Genomic DNA, 20,648 nt, shown 5'->3' with positions numbered 1-20,648 from the left:
TACTTTTGGAATCCACTGTATTAAATAATTGTGCAAATTAACAAGTGTTGGAATAAACTGACTTTCTGAATCCTTTGTGCTGAAAATATTTTAATGGACTCCCATCAAGCAATGGCATTTCTTGTTTAAAGAATAACTTCTTGTTTCATCAAAATCAAAGTGATACACACTGTTATTGCTACAAAGATAATGTTGTATAAAAATTGTTTCTGGACAACAATAGGATTCTGGCCCAGCTCACAGAAATGAGAAGGCTAGAACAGAAACAGATGAAAATATGTTAACACATAACTTATGGCGTACACTGCCCAGAGGACATCAATAGCTAGGGTGTTCAGTAATGCCTCTCTCTTAGCATTTGGCCTTTTTGCCATAGTTGTCAACAATATCCTCAGTGATGCTGTCATCCTCTTCAACATCAGCGGTCACCTTCTTGCCCACCAGCTGGAAGATGTCTTCTGGTGGCACCCCTTTTGGCTCCCCCACTTTCACCGTCATCATGTCTAGGGTCAGGATAGTGTCCTTTGGAATGGCAGTCTTTGCCACAACAGACTTACCCAGCTGCAACAGAGTGAGTGTTGGTGTTTTACATACTTTACCATGTAGCATACTGAATTAAATACACAAATGAAATGCACAGAGCTTTCTAATATTCAAACTCCAATTATTCAACCACTTTTCAGATTTTTAGTGATAATGGTTGTGCTGATTTCATTCCCCAGCACTATAAGAGACTGGGATAATCTTTTGCAATGCAATCTTTACCCACTTACAAAGACCAATGGGCAGAAGCATCAATGGTGGGTACGCACACTAACAGCATGACTAACAGCCATGCAAGAAGACTAATCCGTTTTTGATCATTGAAAAATGGATGGTTGATTCATTTTCTGTTAAAGTAGTTAATGTTGCAAACTGCAGCATGTGTGTGATCTCGGCAAGAGCAGTCAATACACCAGCAGATAACTTCAGCCCACTGATAAACCCACTGGCCTCGTGGTAAGAATTTCAGCTCAGCCACTCCTAGAGTCATGCTCATTCAACCCGTTTAGGGGGTGTCTTCAAGAAAATGAAGCCTAAGGTTGTCCAACCAGTTAGTCCTGGTCATACATTTCCTTACCTGCTACCCTAACACATAAACACCCACCTTATCGTGGCATGGCACCTCACAGGGTAGCATCTGTTTAGTGCCCGTGCCCAGAGCCCGCTCCACGGTGCGGATGGAGCGCACAAGCTCTGCCAGCTCACTGAAGTCCAGAGAGGCTTCATGGTCACTACCTTTCCAGGTTTTGTCAAGGGTCACATGGCGTTCTACCACCTTTGCACCAAGTGCTACTGCCCCCACACTAATGCAGATTCCTGACTCATGACCCGAGTATCCGATGGGAATGTCCGGGAACTCCTTCTGGTACTCCTGTGTTTGCAACAGAATATTTGTTAAATGTACAACTGTACATACACAGATTATTCTGCAGCATTTTTGTATAGCTGTATCTGCATATCAATGGTCATGTATATCACAGTCTGAAGGACACAATGCATTATTAGTGAGTGCTTAGTCTACATCACTTCATGTTAAACATGTAAAACTACTTCATGAAGAATGTCTCACAGTGATGACACGGAGGTTAACATCTTCAGCCACGAGAGGATAGGCACTGGTGCACTGCAGAATGCAAAAGTTTTGGTTGTGCTTCTTCACTGTTTGGTAGACACGCCGCATGGTCTCCATGGACTGCATTCCGCTGGACACCACCATAGGCCTGCCTGTTATGAGAAGGATCAGCAAAAAATTAACATGATATTAACAGCAAAAAGCAAAAAGACTGCATCAAGTTAATGGAAATTAACTCTCCAGAGAAGGCTCTCTGTGTGTTGTAAGCGTCCATTTTAAAATTACTGAATTGCTGTGATAGCATATGTTTATTATGTAGATATTACAGGTCCTGTAAAATGTAATGAAATTTGGTGTTTACCGTAAGACCTTAATAGACCTTGCTTTTATTTGCTTCAATCGCGGAACTCAAACTGCTTTTAAAATATTTGAAATAGGTCAGGCCTTTAATTCCGTTCACATAAAACTTCCTCAGCAAAGATAGGAAATACTACCAAATTCATTTTTTTTGGAACGGTATGAACATTTGCCTTCTTGTATAAAGAATAGGCTAACCAATAACATATAAATTACGAATCATTCATTTGATCTAAGCTTCACAAAAACAGAGAGATCTGTATCAAAACACCAGTAGTATTATGAAAGGATGAAATTGAGGAAAGGACACATATTCAGACTTTGTATCCACCAAAGGCAGGGAGTCACCGCTTTCTTTCGCCTCACTTTACCATGATAGTAAATCTGAATAAATTTGACCTTAGCTGGCTTTGGCACTCATGGCCACAGTAAAATGAATGTAATGATTGACTTGTGTGCTGGGTTTTACTTGTCCAAACGTGTAGCCGCATCAGGCCAGTAAAAGAGGCCTGCGTCTAATTGGGACTCTGCTTTTGACTGCTTTAGATAAATCTAACCAGATCCTCACCTTTTTTTGCTGTCTTTTCAAGGTAGGGAAAGTTATTGGTATCTCCAGATCCAACTTTGAAAAACGGAACATTCAACTCATGGAGGAATTCTACAGCCATCTGAATGGGAAAAGACAGCAACATTTCTTCATTAGTATTTCTTCAAGGTATTCATGTAGAAGAATATATTTAATTTCAGCGTTTGAAGAAACGTATACAATACTTTAGACCTAAAACAGACATGAGGGACCAGCAATGTCAACACAAAGAATCCATGCCAACTGTGCCATGCCCACAGATAAAGACACACTTTACCTCATCCATGCCTGATGCGGTGAAGAAGATGCCAACTTCCTTAGCATACTTCTGCAGCTCTCTGTATTGTTCATGACTAAACTCCAGATGACGCTTGTGTTCCCCATATGTCTTTCCCCAAGAGTGTTTAGAGGTGTAAGGGCGCTCCAGGGCACGTTTATTGAACTTAAATTCAAGTTCACTCTTTTGAAACTTGGCACAGTCAGCCCCAGCTTCCTACAAAATGACAAAATAAGTGCATTTTGATTTTGATTATCATGTACACTTTAAAAGTTAAACACAATTATTCAAACAAATAAACAGTGATTTCCCAGAATATTATAGCAGGCCTAATCTTATATAGGAATATGCCTAGCCTATATATTATAGGAATCAGTATTTTAGGACATAGGCCTATTAAAGGTAGGCCTATTACAGACACAGAATATTAAAGAAGCATTATATAATAGCCTAGATCAGGGGTCGGCAACCTTTGTGACATGGAGTGTCCGTTTGAAATTTTCTTCTCATCTAGTGTGCCATTATCAACAGTAACGCAAAGTTAAATTATGACACAAAATACAAAAACATTTCCAATATACCTGGAATTTTATTCATAACAATAACAGTATCTGTATTCTTAACAAAATAGCCACATCAACATTTCAAAGACTGAAAAACAGCTAGCCTACACATTTAAACTAAAACTAGTGTAGGCTGAGGCAACATCAAATTATCAGATGCCTAACAGACAGTCAGTGTGATCCCTGGCCCTGCTTTGCTTGACTGAGCTCTGTGATCTGGGGCTTGTAGTTAGTTACTTTGAGTTGCAAACATGCCTCAGAGGGCTCCGTTGTTAACCGACTGCGGGTGGGGCTGAGCACATGTTTCATGTGTGAGAACACCTGCTCACAGAGATATGTTGACCCAAAGACTGACAGCAGCGCCAGTGCAATGCCCCTGAGACAGCTGAATTTCTCAGGTGTAGATGCCCAGCAGGTGAGGATGTGGGCTCCGTGATCTTTCACTGGTGTGGCTTCCAACTGTTTTCTGAGCTCTGCAAACTTGGTCACCCACAGTGTTGAGCTCTTCAGCTCAATCAGCTGCATTTCCATGTCCTCTGTATCCATCCAGTCGATCAGAGTAGCATCCAAATCATGTCCATCAAAGCTGTCGGGCTTGATCAAGATAGAGAACATTGGTCTGTACCTTTTAAAATCCACAAATCGCGTTGTGAACTCCACCTCCAGCACACGCATGAAGTGGTTATTTCAGTGCTGATGTTGCGCAGGGAGGACAGCTCTCTCAGGTGTCAGAAGTAGAGGAACGTGGAGGTGGAAATGTCATCTGAGAATACTGCCAGCTTACCGACAAAAGCCGTCCATGTCTCAAACATGTCCAAAACAGTTTTAGTCCATGAGCCACAGGGGGTCGTCACTACCACTTGGGGGGGCAAATTCTCACTATATTTTTCTGAAAGCTACATATCTCTGGAGTATAAAATGCTATGATAGCAAGTTGGATCTTGTAGCTTTGTGGCTGTACAGGTCTGATTTGAAAAAAAAAGGAAATTCCGCCTATTGGCTTTTTTTTATTAAAACACTCATAAGAGCCCAGAAAATAATCCAAATCTTATTGTTACTGATGCATATGTGGTGTTTGATTTTGGCATGCATATTTTGACTCATTATGTGATTTTGCTCTTCATTTTGGTTGATAAAATTCAAGATTTATGTGCAAAAAAAAAGCTAATTTGAGTTTTCAGAGCAACATGTTATGGCAATACCTGAATGCAGACCTTATTGATCATTACTATTCTACCTTCCTTACTTTCAATTGTGAGTTGAAATTAATGTTAAATGATGACATACATAGGTCTGCAGTACAAATGTTTTTTAAATTGTAGCTGAAACGAGTACAAAGGATCTTTAATCTATTCATTGAATTCATCGTCAGAACAGGAGCACAGAGGATGCCATCTCTATGGCACTTCACTCTGCCCTGTCCCACCTTGACAATAGCAACACCTAAGTAAGAATGCTGTTTATTGACTTCAGCTCAGCGTTCAACACCATCATCCCCTCCAAACTGATCACCAAACTCAGTGAACTGGGCATCAATACCTCCCTCTGTAACTGGATTCTGGACTACTTGTATTGCATTCATTGTGTCTACACTTGAGATAAATAAGTTTGGTTTTTCACATACACATATATTGGTAGATGTTTTTTCTTTACCTTGACAGAGTAGTGTGATGCGTTTTTATCAGCTGATGTTGTTACAGAGGTGTCTAAACCTACAGAGGTCAGTTTTTTGACAGGTGGACCACACCTCCTGCTGTCAGTCAGCCGCCCCCCAGGACGGCACTCCAGGTATAGGAGAGCATATATGCTCCCTCATCTCTGTTCATCGTCTTTGGGCTCCGCTTTCCTATTTCAATCGCCTTCTTTATCCAGCGGTGGTATCGGTTGTTCTCCTGCTTAATGACTCTGGCATGCAGGAGGTGTGGTCCACCTGTCAAAAAACTGACTGAAAACTGAACTGAAAAAAGTGGATCACACCTCCGTAACAACATCAGCTGATAAAAACGCGTCACACTACTCCACCGTGTGATTGGGCTCATCAGCAAAAACGATGAGACGGCCTACAGGGAGGAGGTCCAGCACCTAACATCGTGGTGCACTGATAACAACCTGGCTGTCAACCCCAAGAAGACCAAGAAATGGATATCAGAAGGGAGTGAGTAGGAATGATCTTTGTAGAACTGGATATGGGAATATTGAAAACTTCCCTTTCTCTTCCTTATCCAATCATATATTATGTTTTCTCTTATTTTTCCCTTTTTCTTTTCTTTTTTGAATGACATGAGTTTATAGAGGGTGAAGATTTGTAGGTCTATGTCTATGTCTACATGCTATATGGGTGGGTGTGTATGTGTGTGTGTGTGGGTGGGGGGGGCGGGGGGGGGGTTAACAACGAGTGTACCATATATTAAAACAATGGAAGGGTAAAAATGATTAAAAGAAAAAAAGACACATTTGGGGGAGATCATGTGACATTTCATATGCTGTTTGCCACACAAATAGGGGCCGGTCTTAGCCCTGTAATCGCAGGAATAGTGTTGCGGCAGGGGTTATCCAGTAAGACCCCTTTCTTCCACAACATAAGGTGGAAGGCTTTTTGCAACCATGAAGAGGTTGTGGTAACTGGAAGTCCACATTTGGGGCTTTGGGATTTATTCTTTGTTTATTTTTGTATGTATTATGTTACTATTAAGTATATGTCTAGTGGCTTTGAACATAACTACAGAGGGAGGGGGAACAGTTTCTTAAATGGAATACCATGGGGAAGGTTAGAGTAATCTCTCTCAATACAAATGGACTAAATAATCCGATAAAAAGGAAACGGGTACTTCAAAATCTCAAGAAAGAAGGAGGAGAAATTCTTTTCCTCCAGGAAACTCACTTGAGTACAGTAGAGCATGTCAAATTGGAGAAGTTAGCTGGAGCTCAAGTGTACTACTCTTCTCATACAACAGCTAAAAGGGGGGTAGCAATACTCATTAAAAATAATCTTATGTTCCAAAAAGAAAAATGTATTAGAGATAAGGAAGGGAGATATGTGGTAGTAACTGGGGAAGTAGAAGACCAAGTTCTAACTTTGATCAATGTTTATAATCCACCAGGAAAAGAAGTAGCTCTGATAAATAGATTATTGTCACTGATAATGATGGAGGCAAAGGGTTTAATGATAATGGCGGGAGATTTCAATTTGGTAATGAATCAGAGAGAAGATACTCAAAGTAGAATAAAACACAAATCAGAGCAAGCGGCAACTCTATTGAGGAAGGCTCATATCGAGATTGGACTATTAGATGTTTGGCGTTGTTTACACCCACAAGAGAGAGCTTTTACTTTCTACTCAGATGCACATAAGGTTTTTTCTAGACTGGATTATGTTTTTATGTTTAAAAATGATATAGCAAAAGTCTCCAAATGCGAATTATTACCCATATTAGTATCAGATCATGCACCAGTGGTAATTGATATAAATATGTACAGAGACAGAGGAGATCAAATTTGGAGAATGAATAACTCACTACTTGGAGACTCGGTTTTCAATGAGAAGATGAGGAGAAATATTAAGTATTTTTTTGACATTAATGATAATGGGGAGATAAGACACATAATATTATGGGAAGCTGCAAACGCAACCATACGGGGACAAATAATAGCTACTCATCCTGGAAAAAGAAGAAAAAGGAAAGTGAAAGGAAGGGGTTGGAAAACAAGATTAAGGAGTTGCAAAAAGAATATGAAATTAGTAGGACTAAAGAGGTGCAGATACAACTAAATGTGGCCAAAAAAGCACTTGAAACAATAGAAACAACTGAAATTGAGAAAATGCTTATGCTACTTAGACAAAGCCATTATGATGACAGTCCTAAAGCATTGAAGAAATTGGCATTTAAGCTAAAGAAACAGCAAGAAAAATCCACAATAGTTACCATTAAGGACATCTTATATATAATAGAGGCAAATCAAAAATAGCTGCATGTTTCAAAGATTACTACCAAAATTTGTACACACCAGAAGCGGATGTAAATGTACTGGAAATGAAAAGCTTTTTGGAACCCTTAAATCTCCCCCTAGTAACTGATGAACAAAACAAAGGCCTAATCCACCCGATAGCTGAGACAGAAATCTTAGATGTCATTGGTAAAAGTAAAGCTGGAAAAAGCCCGGGAAGTGATGGTTTCACCAATGATTTTTACAAAGAATTTAGGAATCTACTGTCACCCATCTTATGCAGAGTCTTTAATGAGGTACTAGAAACAGGAACCTGGCCGAGTACATGGAACTCAGCAATTATCGCCGTTATACACAAAGAAGGGAAGGACCCGGAAATTTGCTCATCATATAGACCAATATCACTTTTAAACGTGGATCAGAAGATTTTTACAACAATCATAGCTAACAGACTCTCACATATACTACCAAAGATAATTAATTTAGACCAGACAGGTTTTGTCAAGGATCGCTTACTGGGTGATAATGTTCGGCGTACTTTGGATATTATAGATTATGCATTAAGAACAGAGAGGCAAATGCTGACATTATTATTAGACGCAGAAAAAGCTTTCGATCGAGTCGCATGGCCTTTCCTTATAGAAACAGCTAAGAAATTTGGACTCCACCAAACCTTTATTAACTTAATAGAAGGAATGTATAAAGAACCAAATGCAAGAGTGAGAGTGAATGGGACACTATCGGAAATAATTAAACTGAGAAGAGGGACAAAACAAGGAGACCCCTTATCACCCCAATTATTTGCTTTATATATCGAACCATTAGCAGAGAGTATTAGAAAACATATGGTTATAAGAGGTCTCCCCATAATGGGAGAAGAACACAAAATAGCACTATACGCGGATGACATTATTTTATATCTCACAGATGCTTATAACTCCCTTCCGGCACTATTGGATGAAATTGCTAATTTTAGTGTGCTATCAGGTTATAAGTTAAACACAGATAAAACAGAAGCTATGGAAATAGGAGGCCAACTTGGAAAACTTTTCAAAAACAGTTTCATTTTAAATGGGATCAAAACAAAGTGAGATACTTGGGTGTGATGATACCAAATATTCTAGACCACCTATATCATTGTAACTACGAAAAATTGGAGAACTCAATAAAACAAGACATTAGTATATGTTCCTCCTATATGTTTTAAAGCTTGGGACAATCTACTGCGAAAGTTTATATGGGATGAAAAGAAACCGAGAGTTAAACTCAAAAGCCTGCAATGAAAGAAAAGCAAAGGGGGACTTGCCTTACCCAATCTATGTAACTATTATTATGCAGCACAAGTAAAACCAATTTTAATCATGTTGAACAAAGAGCAAGGTCCGAAATGGAAGATGATGGAGACGAAGTTGGTGGATCCACTTAATACATTGATCTTTACGAGTCAGACAAAAACTAACAATTATATAGCGAACAACATGGCTAAGATATGGAGAAGACTATGCAAAATAACTAAAATTAAAGACAATGACCTGATTTGTTTAAGAGAAATACAAAGGGACCCATATTTCACCCCAAACAAATTAGACAGTGCTTTTAGGATCTGGGGAAATAAAGGACTCCGGAGATTTCACCAAATGTTTGGAGTGGATGGAATGGAGTCTTTTGACAATATAGCAGATGTATATAAACTACCAAGAAACCACTTCTACCGATACTTACAAGTCAGAAGCTATTTAAGTGAAGAAGTCCAGTTAACAACGCTCAACAACCTCCATCCTTTGCTGGAATACATGATAAAGACTTACCAAAGTGGAAAAATAAAAAATTTAACTGGTCAAATTTACCAATTACTGCAAGAGAATGAAACCAAAGACCTAAACTGCTTGAAAGATAAATGGGAAAAGGATTAGAAAACAACTATACTTGACAATGACTGGGAACAGTGTTCCAATAGTACCAAATATACAGGATCCCCCTTTTGGCAGGAATTTTCTTGGAAGATGCATACAAGATACTTTAGAACATCTTCTACAACACATAAGTTCACTCAAACTAGCTCCAGTTGCTGGAGGGAATGTGGGACAACCAACGCTGACTTAATTCATATATTCTTTACATGTAAAAAAATACAAAATTATTGGAAAGAAGTATTGAATAAGATGAAACCAATTTTAAGAAAAGAGGTGTCTATAGAGTGTCATAATATACTTCTGGGTATACAACCCCAATCTGGGGAAAAAGGGCAGTGTTATCTTTTCTGTGTGTGTGTGTGCATGTGCATATGTTCATAGATACCACGATTCACATATATATGTGACTTGTTATTTCAGATTTATTTATTTATTTATTTGGGGGCTGTACATGTGTATAAAAAAGTGTTTCAAATGTCATGGAAATGATTGCTCTAATTACGTTCAAATTATGAAATGAAATGAACACAATAAAGTATAAAAAAAAAAAAAGAAGACCAAGAAGCTCATTGTGGACTTCAGGAAGTCTAAAGCTAGCACACACACACCCATTCTCATCAACAGGACTGAGGTGGAGCATGTCACCAGCTTCAAGTTTCTGTGTGTCCACATCTCTGAGGACCTCTCTTGGACCCTCAACACCTCTACCCTGATCAAAAAGGCTCACCAGCGTCTCTTCTTTCTGAGGTCCATCTGTCTCCTCAGATCCTGGTGAACGTCTACCGCTGCAACATAGAGAGCATCCTCACCAACTGGTATGGCAACTGTTCTGCCCACGACCGGAAAGCACTGCAGAGGGTTGTGAAAACTGCCCAACACATCACCGGTTCCTCACTTCCCTCCTTCGAGGCCATCCAGGGCAAGCGATGCTTGCGTAAGGCGCGCATCATCAAAGACTGTTCTCACCCCAACCACAGACCCATCATCTCACCCCAACTCACCCCACTCCCCTCCGGGAGGCGTTACAGGTCTCTCCGCATCCGAACCAGCAGGTTCAGAGAAAGCTTCTTTCCTGCAGCGGTCACCCTACTGAACTCTAGCTCTGCATCCCGGTGACATCCAACAAACTAAGCCCCCATCACCCCCTGCCCCGCCTGATGCCTCCTTGCCTGTGCCTGTTGAGGTGTCCACGACCATGGCAACCTTGACAGGGACAACAAGGAGGCGGACAGTTTTACATACTGTAATTACACTTATACTGTACATAGCCATATTCTACTGCTTTTCATCCTGCACATACACTTATTATTAATACTATTGTAATGTTACTGTTTCTGCACTACAATGGTACTGTTACCACACTGCACAGTTGTACATACTGTACATATCTGTCTATATGGTTCATACTAAATATCCATATTTATTCCGTTTTTCTGTAATATATTCTGTTAATACACTGCATATATTTATATTGTTCTTACTACAACTATAATGGTACCACCACTACATTGCACATACCTGTACATGTTGTTCATACATTGTTCATATTACAGTACATAGCCATATTTATTCTGCTCTTATAAGGTAACTGCTAATACACTGCACATATTTATATTTAATTTATGCTACTCTAAACCACCTTCTGCAAAACAACTGTATACTACTGTCTACACTGCACTATATTTCTTGTCCTGTCTATGCACCACCTGCTATACTGTGTATATCACATTGCACTTTTCTGCTTTTTTGCACTTCTGGTTAGACGCAAACTGCATTTCGTTGTCTCTGTACTTGTTCTCTGCACAATGACAATAAAGTTAAATCTAATCTAATTTAATCTAAAAAATTATCTGCCTCTGCTTTGCCTCTTTACGGATCATGCTATGAATAGCAGCAGCAATGTCTGCATAAGTTGAGACATTGTTATTGACCTTCTGGACCAGAGACACTCCATCAATGATTGTTGCTGTATTATATTCATCTGGAAGATTATCTGATAGTGATGCAAGATTCTGCAAATGCTTTGTGCTGCTTTAGAGGTTTTCCTTGGGGTCCCCTCAGGTGTCGCCAATGACCATGGTTAAGGTCCAAGAGGGTGAGAAAAAACTTCTCTCATGTCCAGTCTTTAACATGATGGTCTTGCCATGTGCCTGTGTTTTCTTTTTTGACTCATGCTCGTAAATGTCTTTAATTTTTGCTTTGTCAATGTATCATGGAATTTGTGCTTAGGTGTATCTGACTCCAGCCTCTATGTCATGATCTTTGCCTATAGTATGAGCCTGAATCAGATCACCCTTAACCTTAACCCTGCTTTACCTGCTGTAGATATGCAAATGAACTCATGTTCCTCTGAAAATGGATTGATCCAATTTCAGTTTGTCTTATCAGATCTAAATGTGTATAATTTTTGAAACTGTTGTAAATATATGTACTTGTAGATCAAGTCTTGGAAAATAGTTATTATTTCTTGTCAATGGAAATGATTTTAACATCAGATGAAAGACAATTTTAAGTATGATAATAATAATAATAATAATTGTACATAATGATAACAATGTGTAAAGTATGAATATTTTCACCAACCAGTTCATCTACATCTCATTCCCACATTCTTACTAGTCAAAAGTACAACTGAAATGTATAATGTAGATCATTTTAGCACTTGTGATGCATTTACCATCATTTCCCAACTATTAGCTGCAGCTTATAGGCCTACATTGATTTTGCAAAATTTCTTCAGCTATGAGGTTAATACGGTATAATATGGTAATATTATTAATATGGTATATGGTTTTGTTTCTTTTAACTTACATAAAACACTGTCCTGTGGCTTATACACAATACGGCTAATACACAGGAAAGTACTGTATGTATTTCATTTGCCCTGGACATTATAAAATTATAATATTTATGTTAAGCTGGGTACATGTGGTGATGTGAACAATTTTCATATGGTATTCCTTGAATGTAAAGGTAATATGTGATTGGTAATCATGATGTTTTGATCTCTTGGAATATCTCTTATGGGTAGTTTCAATAAAATACTATTTTACTGAATTTTGGGGTGTTTCCGAATTGATTAATGAGGTAGTGGGCCTTTCAATTAGTGCTGCAACACGTGTCTCTGAAAACGTAGATTTGCTCATTATTACACATAAATCTTTTTATCAACCAAATTTTATCAACCAAAATGAAGGGCAAAATCACATAATGATTCAAAATATGTATGCCAACATCAAACACCACATATGCATCAGTAATAATGAAGTTTTGGATTATTTTCTGGGCTCTTATGAGTGGTTTAACAAAAAAAAGCCAATAGGCGGAATTTCCTTTTTTCAAATCAGTGGTCAACTTTGAAGGCCTGTATAGCTACAAAGCTACAAGATCCAACTTGCTATCATACCATTTTATACTCCAGAGATATGTAGCTTTCAGAAAAATATAGTGAGAATTTGCCCCCCCAAGTGTTAGTGACACGCCCCTTTTTGGGCCTGTGGCTCATGGACTATTTGTCCTGCACCTTGCAGTCTGAGATTGAGCACGTTCAGATGTCCTGTAATGTCCGCCAGAAACATAAGTTTCACAATCCACTTCTCCTCCTCCAGTTCTGGATATTTTTGGCCCTTTTCATTCAGAAAGGCCTTGATAGCATCAAAGCAGCTGACAAATCGCTCCAGAACTTTTCCGCAACTCAGCCATCACTGCTGAGTGGAGAGGCAGATCTGTATTCGCTGTCCAGCTCCTCGAGCAGGGACTGAAACTGCCGGTGCGTCAGTGCAGATCGCTTCACTATGAAGTTAATAATCTTTGTCACCGTGGCCATAACTTCATTGAGATCCGAATTTGACATTTTTGCGCACATATTTTCCTGATGTATTATGCAGTGGAGTTTCATGATTGGGTGGCCGACTTTTTCTTCAATCAGTTTGACAGCTCCCTTGTGTCTCCCAACCATAGCGGGGGCGCCGTCTGTGGTCACTGCAAACACTTTTCTGATCCCTCGTTCTTCAAAATGTTCAATTAATGCCTTGGCTACGCGTCTTCGCCTTAATGTCACCAAGTAGTGTCAGGCATTGGCTTCACGACGCAGCATAGTTCCTCTCTGACTGACAGTTGAAGAGAGAGGTCTTGTGTGTCTGAGTCCCATATAGGATAACTATTCTGCATTGGTTTGGAGTCACTAGGTCACATGGCTTGGGAGGTATTGAAAAAAAGGAGACCATTTCTTATGGGAAATAAGGTATTTTCTTTAAAATATTCATATAAAATACTGTGTGCATATAGTGACTATAAAAAGAGGTGTGTCTGATGAGTCCCATATAGGATAGCTATTTTGAATTGGTTTTTTTGGCTATTTTAATATCTGTCGAATATCCGAATATAAAATATCAAACTAACTTCACCTCGGTTCCTAAATAAATTCGCCATCCGTAAACGGCTTATGCTTTGCAATGCAATAGCTTGCTTCTGTCCCGTGATTTTTAGCAGTGGTAAAAAACTTGAAGGAGCTAGCTTGTTTTCCATATCTGGACACAGCACGTTTAATTGACTCTGTCTGCTTGGTCTTTGAAGGTCTTCTCGTGTTTAGTCTCAGAATGACGCTTAACACTTGACGTTCTGCACACAACATTCTCACAGCATAAAGTGCACACACGGACCTTCACAAATACAAATACAAACTCGTCCAGCAGGACTGGAATGGCCTAGTTTTAGCCTTTTCAGCAGCCGGCGTTGCCATTGTTCACAATATCATGCTCTGTCATTCATTCATATGGCAGCACGAAGACAGCGGACAGTGCGCTTAGTAGTGTAGGTCCTGGGAAAGATTTGTATGCACTTCATTTAGCGGAGAATATCTCAACTGTTATAGACTAATATGACCCCATTGAACAACGTGGGATGTGTGCCAAAATCGCTACCCGGGACGAAAGTCCTGAAAATGACCACAATAGGTGACACTATTATCACATTATAGGTGAATGGGACAACTATTGCCTCCCTTACATTTGCAGTACTTGCAGCAATGGATACCAGCTACCCGACAGGGACAGCCATTCTTGTGTGTACACTTGCCACACGAGCAGGGATCTGGCAAACCTTCAGGTTTTGAGATTACAATCTCAGGGACTAATAAACTCCCCTTTCTTACAAAACCATAAGCATCTGCATTTAAGATCGAGGTGGCATCTGTAAATGGTGCTTGGACCCAAAGCTGCTGTTAGCTCTTTGTATACAGTATGTTTTCTTGCATTAGTTGAGGTGCAAGCGGTCCTCTTAAAGTCCATCTTAACTCATTGAGTGCCAAAAACGTAACGTAATATTAAGTTTTTAGTTTTTTTTTTTAAATTACGAAACTAGACACTAACACACCTTATATGTGATTTTGGAACTCTGTGATGAATGGAAATTAAATATATAACGATCGTGAAACTCATGAAAACGCACAATCTGGACATTTTATCATAACTCGGTTGCCGCTTTGGGTCGAATCAGTGACGCATGCACGTCAGGTCAAAACCAGGCCATTTTCTTGGGTCTATCACAAGGTGGCAGTCTCGCCAGGTCTCGCTGATCACTTCCCGGAAAGTTTACACAAGTAAGTAACAGGCAACACTTCATATTTCATGAAAGACGTTATATCTCCATTTCTAGAAAAAAACAGCGATTTTGATGAAAACTAGTCACTGTTTAGCTTGGGATTTCTCAGGAACAGAGGCGTGTAGAAATACACGGTTTGCACCCACCAAGAGCTTAAAGTCTCACCTATTAATCGAGCTATTGTATGTGTTCATAGCTATAACACAGAATATGCTGTGGCTGTACAAAAATCATCAACAATGGTCTAGATTGCTGGCACTCTAGGACAAAGCTCCCGAAAACAGCCTGGCATTCAATGAGTTAAGGGCATGACTATCAAACGCAGCAATTCGCAGGTCATCAAATGTCTCCTTGTCTGTTGATGGTTTGAGACATTTAACCAAGAATGTTTCCGCCATTTGTATTACACTCTCTGTTAGATGTGGACAGTTGAAGTTGAGGATCAGAGACGAGTTGTCTGGTTTGCGGACAGTGTTCAGAGCTGCAAGTTTGGTTGATATTTTGCTGGTTGTATCGCACCCAGTCAGCGCATGTAGTGCTGGGAGACACTGTATGAGCTCGTCTCCCAGCGCTATGCAGATATCATGAAGTGGTAATATTGATCTGTTCACTCCTGAGTTGCGGATGAGCCAGAGCTCTTGGAGGCCAAGATTTCTCCAATTGACTGTTGTGTGGTATAATAGGCACACAAAGACATCTGTATCACCTGATGACAGTGTCAGTTGCACTGGTCTTAAATCTCTCGCTTTGTCGCTCAGTTGGATCATTAATAGGTCTCTGCTGAGATGGGTCAGATTGTTCTAATGGTTGGGTTGTGCAATCAGCCTTAGCCATATCCCTTTGTAACAGCGCTTTGAACCGGTTCAAGGAACGAAAACGAAAACCGGGAACTTTTTGTATTTTACAGGGAACAGAAACGAAACCGGAAACGTTATTATTTTTTATGTTCTGGAACAGGAACACTTATTTAAAAATAATGGTAACCGGTTAATACCAGTTTTATTTCGTTCCTCAAAGTTTTCGTTGCCTAATTAACTAAAAAAAAAAAGTAATTCTTTTCCTGCGCACGTTACCATGACGGCTGAGGTTCACTTCCTGTGTGACATCACATCAGACATTCGCTGACTGAATGGAGAGAGAGCGGTGGATTACAAAGTCTCCACTCCACATCTTAAATAAGAGGTAAATTATGATCCATTGTTAATTAAAACGCTCATTCCAAACACAATATCAATAGCTATATTTGTCGACTCCACGTTAATGATGGACTAGCGAACATTTGGCTAAATGGCGCCAACACCTCTGTTTGCCTAATGCAAGACAAAACAAAAGACTTGTTACGGTATGAGTAGGCCTACTGGATGGCCTTTCCCCCCCGACAGTTGGAATTTGTTGTTGCCCGAGTGGCATAACCACGTGTCTTAATAATGTCGTTATGTTTGTGTGGAAATTTTCTCTTTTAACAATAAACTACACATTTGAAATAATTGTAGGCCTATTTAATTATTATTATTAATAATAATATAATTATTATTATTATTATTTAATAATGGTTGTAATATTATTACATTTGGTTTAAGCTGGATGAGAAAGATGTGACATAATTCTATAGCATTAAACAGCTGACAGGAACGAAATTAACCGTTCCGGGAACAGTATTTTTTTGTTCTAACCGGTTCGGGAACGTCAATTTATTGGTGGAACTCATAACCGGAAACGTTATAATTCCGTTTCTGTTCGGAATGAACCGATTGGGGAAAAAAATCGGTTCAAAGCCCTGCTTTGTAATGTTCTGTAGCAGGATTTGGTGTGGTATTTTATGATATCTTGCTCTTACACTGTCAGTTGAAGAACCCTAGCAGTTCGAGTGTCATTAATCTTTGTTTGTTTGGCAAGCGAAACAATAACACCCCTGCTAATTTCACCACTAGAGAGGTACTCAGATTGCTTCTTCTTCTGGCATAGGATGCACTCGTCAAGATTGATATACTACTGTTAGGTTGCTCAAAAAAGCTAGATTATTTTTATTTTTTTTACCATAAAACATTTCCTACTTCAAACAAAAGTTGCCTTAAACATGACATGCACTTTCTATTTTTAACCCCCATAATCCACAGATACTGTAAATTGAAATGAATTAATCAAAGCCTATCTTACCATGTTTCCTGCTGTAGCCCAGTCAATGAAGTATTAGCTATGTGACACTGGATGGATAAGTCGTTCTCTCACTCTCTCCAGGTCATTTCATATTTTGTAAAATAAGGTTTCAAATATGAGTAATTGGTATGTACCAACTTATCTATTATTTGGGAGGAATAACTTCATGACATGAATAAACTGTAACTTCATCAATTTGTCTGAGACTATGTGATCACAAGTTGTGATGACATTTTCCCCATTTTGCAAAATAAAAGAAAACACTAGCAGCTAGTTAGCTAACAAACTAGTTAGCTAGCCACAATACACACCAAATTAAATATAAAACTGATACAAATTCATTATAATTATTTAAATACACAAAATTACAACTCATATGATAATGACACATAATAAGTGTACACAGCAACACAAAGAATAAAGAGTAGATTGCCTTACTTTTCTTGATCTCACAAGTCATCTTGCTTGACAGCCATGTGCTCTGCTATGATCTCAGGTCACTATGGCTGCCAAGTAAACTTTTGTTGAAAAAAAGAGTTGTGGTGATGACAGCAATATTTAGAACAGATAGGAAATGAAAGCTTTTAAAGTTTAGGTTAATAAATAACTGGCAATTCTTGTTTGTTGCTAGTTGTAGGCTATGTGGTTGACTGTTTTTTAGCCATTTTCTTTATTGACCCTTTCACCAATAAAAACAAAAACAATGCTTGAACGTTCTATTTGGGGCCCCAATCTACTTCCTCTATGGAATGTTAAAAAGGAAGTCTTGTGGGGCCAACTATGATGCTGATAATGGAACTCTCTTGAAAGGGTCTATATCAAATCAGAATGCTTACACTCTTCTATGACCTTACAATCATTGTCATTGTGAACATTGTGATTACCTCAAAAAATCTATAGCTTCAAGGGTTTATGTACGCATATTTAATGAGATATTGGCTAATTTGCATATTTTATTTTTGTTTTTAAGACAAAGTGTAATACAAAAAGTATTTCTCTTAATATGAAGATTAAACTGGTAGAAGTTTATGCGAATATCTATTAAGGAAAAAAAAAAGTCCCATTCACCTATAATGTGATAATAGTGTCACCTATTGTGGTCATTTTCAGGACTTTCGTCCCGGGTAGCGATTTTGGCACACATCCCACGTTGTTCAATGGGGTCATATTAGTCTATAACAGTTGAGATATTCTCCGCTAAATGAAGTGCATATAAATCTTTCCCAGGACCTCTACTATAGGTCACGTCACGTCACACACTTTGATCTGAAATTCGCGCGCCTGCAACTTAACTGACGCAAATCCACGCAGTGGTGTCCTCCGGGTCGGCAGTCAAACGCTCACAGATACAGGCAGATGCTTTTATTTTTTAAAACGGGACAGATAAAGTGAGTATCGTACTGAGGTGCCAGCGTGTCAGTGTTTATTCCGCGGCCGTGCCATAGGTTGCCGACCCCTGGCCTACACTGTTAGTTAGGCTAGGCCTAGGCTACTATATAATACAAAAAATCAACAAATGAATCTTGCCTATCCTTCAATTTCATGAGCCTCCACATAGCCTACCCTGGGGCTGTGAAACGACCACGGCCGGCCAGTTGGCTACACGGAAATGTAATAATCCATACAGATTTAGGCTACGTTACACCCAAAAAAATACACTGTGAAGTTTGTCAGATATGTTCACAAACATTATAGGGAAATTCGTGTTGTTATAGCCTACCTTAGACAGTTTGATCATTTTCTTTGCGATTTCAATATCTCCTTGATGATTTTGTCCGATTTCTGCTATGATGAAACAGGGATTGTTACCCCCGATCATTCTTCCTGGGCAAATCTCGAATTTAATAGGCATAGTGAAGATCTTGCAGTAAAAACTAGTAGGCCTACAACACTTTAACGTCTAGCCTATATGGGGAAAAAATGACTGAAGGCTTCTTGCAGTTACACACACTCCCCTCACAGACACCAGAGAATGTCTAATAAGGGGAGAACGGGCTCTGCAGACACACTAAAATGCAAGTCGGCTCATACTTCCGGGATCATCTTTGGCAGGTCACATGTAGCCTACACGCCCATGTTTTTCAAAATAAAGGTCTCTGGATCAAATACAAATATAGCCTACTTTTACTATTATTTCGTACAATTTTATTTAATCATTGAACTGTCTCAATTAGAAGAAAATATGCAATATGTCTGCACACAATGCAAATAGGCTACCATAAAATGTAATCATTATCAAATAAGACTCAAAGTTTTGTATGCAGCCTATCATGATTTGAAATTAGAAATTATTTGTAGCTGTGATAATTATTTGTACAAGTAATTGTCAATAATAGCCTACAAACATAGGCTACACTACCGAGGTGAAGTTAGTTTGATACTCGATATTCAGATATTTGACAGATTTTCAATTTTTTTTTTAATGCGGCCGGTTTTCAAGGTAGACACAGATGTGTTTTGACTGTTGATTGGCTAGGTGTGTAGGCCTTGAGCCCTACCAGGTCCTGCTTTGAGGCCACCATACACTATGGTGAGCGACTGGCTGAATGGGCGACAGTGGAAGACATACAGGTTCTAGGGGGCAGAGAAGGTTCTGGATAAAAGGGGGGGAGGGGCACAAGTGGTAGAACATTTAGCTTGGACATATGTATTAAGCATTGCTCCACAATCTCGTGCTTCTGGCAGTGACAACACTGACAAGAGCTGAAGCATATCGGTTAAATACATACTTGGGGGCCAGTTTAGCAAAGTTGTAATCTTACCAAGTCAAGTCAAGTGCTTTTATTTGTCACATACATTTTACATGTAGTGAAATGTAAAAGGGTCCTTTGCTCTGCATTTGAATAAAAGAACATAACGCAAATATATATATATATATATATATATATATATATATTAGGGCTGTCAAAATAACTGATTAATTTCGATTAATTAATTTGAGAAAAAATAACTGATTAAAAAAATTAGTGCAGATTAATCGATTCCGTATGACCTTTGACCCCGAGCCGCTCTAGTCAGTAAAAATTAGACTGTAAAATGAAGGAGAGAGAAGAAAACGTGCTATCTGGATCATTGATTGGATTATTTACTTTTAAAAAATGGCCTGATGGTGTTGATAAAAATAAAGTGTTGAAAATAAAGTCCTTTGCAATGTCTGCAGCAAGGAATTTGCATATCACCGGAGTTCATCAACTCTATAGTCGCACATCAATGCAATTGTGTCGCCTAGGTTATATCTGTGGCATGAAATGCCTTGTATGTGAAAAAAAAAAAAACTTCTTCCCGAAGCACTTTTGAATTTATTTCCTCAGCATATTAGGTCATATCATAGATTATTATGGCCATTATTTGAACAGTGAAAATAATAATAAAAGAGTTGAACTTTAATGTCACTAATGCTGATTATTCAATGATTCATTTGAATTTAAATATTTAAAATACTTTCACAGCAAAAATTATATATGTGATTAATTAATTAATCACAGAGTATGTAATTAATTAGATTAATTTTTTTAATCAATTGACAGCCCTAATATAGGGCTGTCAATCGATTAAAAAAATTAATCGAATTAATATATATATATATATATATATATATATATATATATATATATATATATACAGTAAATAAAAG

General features: G+C 38.7%; 1 protein-coding gene across 2 annotated transcripts; it reads right to left on the bottom strand.

The window, feature by feature from the left end:
• Positions 1-73: 73 nt before the first annotated feature.
• Positions 74-19,040, bottom strand: LOC143134190 (N-acetylneuraminate-9-phosphate synthase-like). Of its 2 annotated transcripts, none has more exons than XM_076294367.1 (6): positions 18,735-19,040; positions 2,836-3,051; positions 2,541-2,640; positions 1,613-1,767; positions 1,148-1,414; positions 74-561 (listed from the first exon to the last, which is right to left on the bottom strand). In XM_076294367.1, the coding sequence occupies exons 1-6, from the start codon at positions 18,864-18,866 to the stop codon at positions 352-354; spliced, it is 1,080 nt and encodes a 359-aa protein (XP_076150482.1). In that variant the 5' UTR covers positions 18,867-19,040; the 3' UTR covers positions 74-351. The 2 variants fall into 2 exon arrangements, with proteins under 2 accessions (XP_076150482.1, XP_076150483.1); XM_076294368.1 differs by lacking the exon at positions 18,735-19,040 and adding an exon at positions 17,015-17,377.
• Between the last annotated feature and the right edge of the window lie 1,608 nt (positions 19,041-20,648).

Source organism: Alosa pseudoharengus, unplaced genomic scaffold (genome assembly GCF_046254945.1).
Source record: "Alosa pseudoharengus isolate Yale_2024_CS ecotype anadromous, Long Island Sound unplaced genomic scaffold, YU_APseudo_1.1 YU_APseudo_1.1_scf_2, whole genome shotgun sequence".
NCBI classification, from domain to species: Eukaryota; Metazoa; Chordata; class Actinopteri; order Clupeiformes; family Clupeidae; genus Alosa; species Alosa pseudoharengus.
Note: the sequence above shows the minus strand (reverse complement) of the source record. Positions and strands in the feature narration are given on the sequence as shown.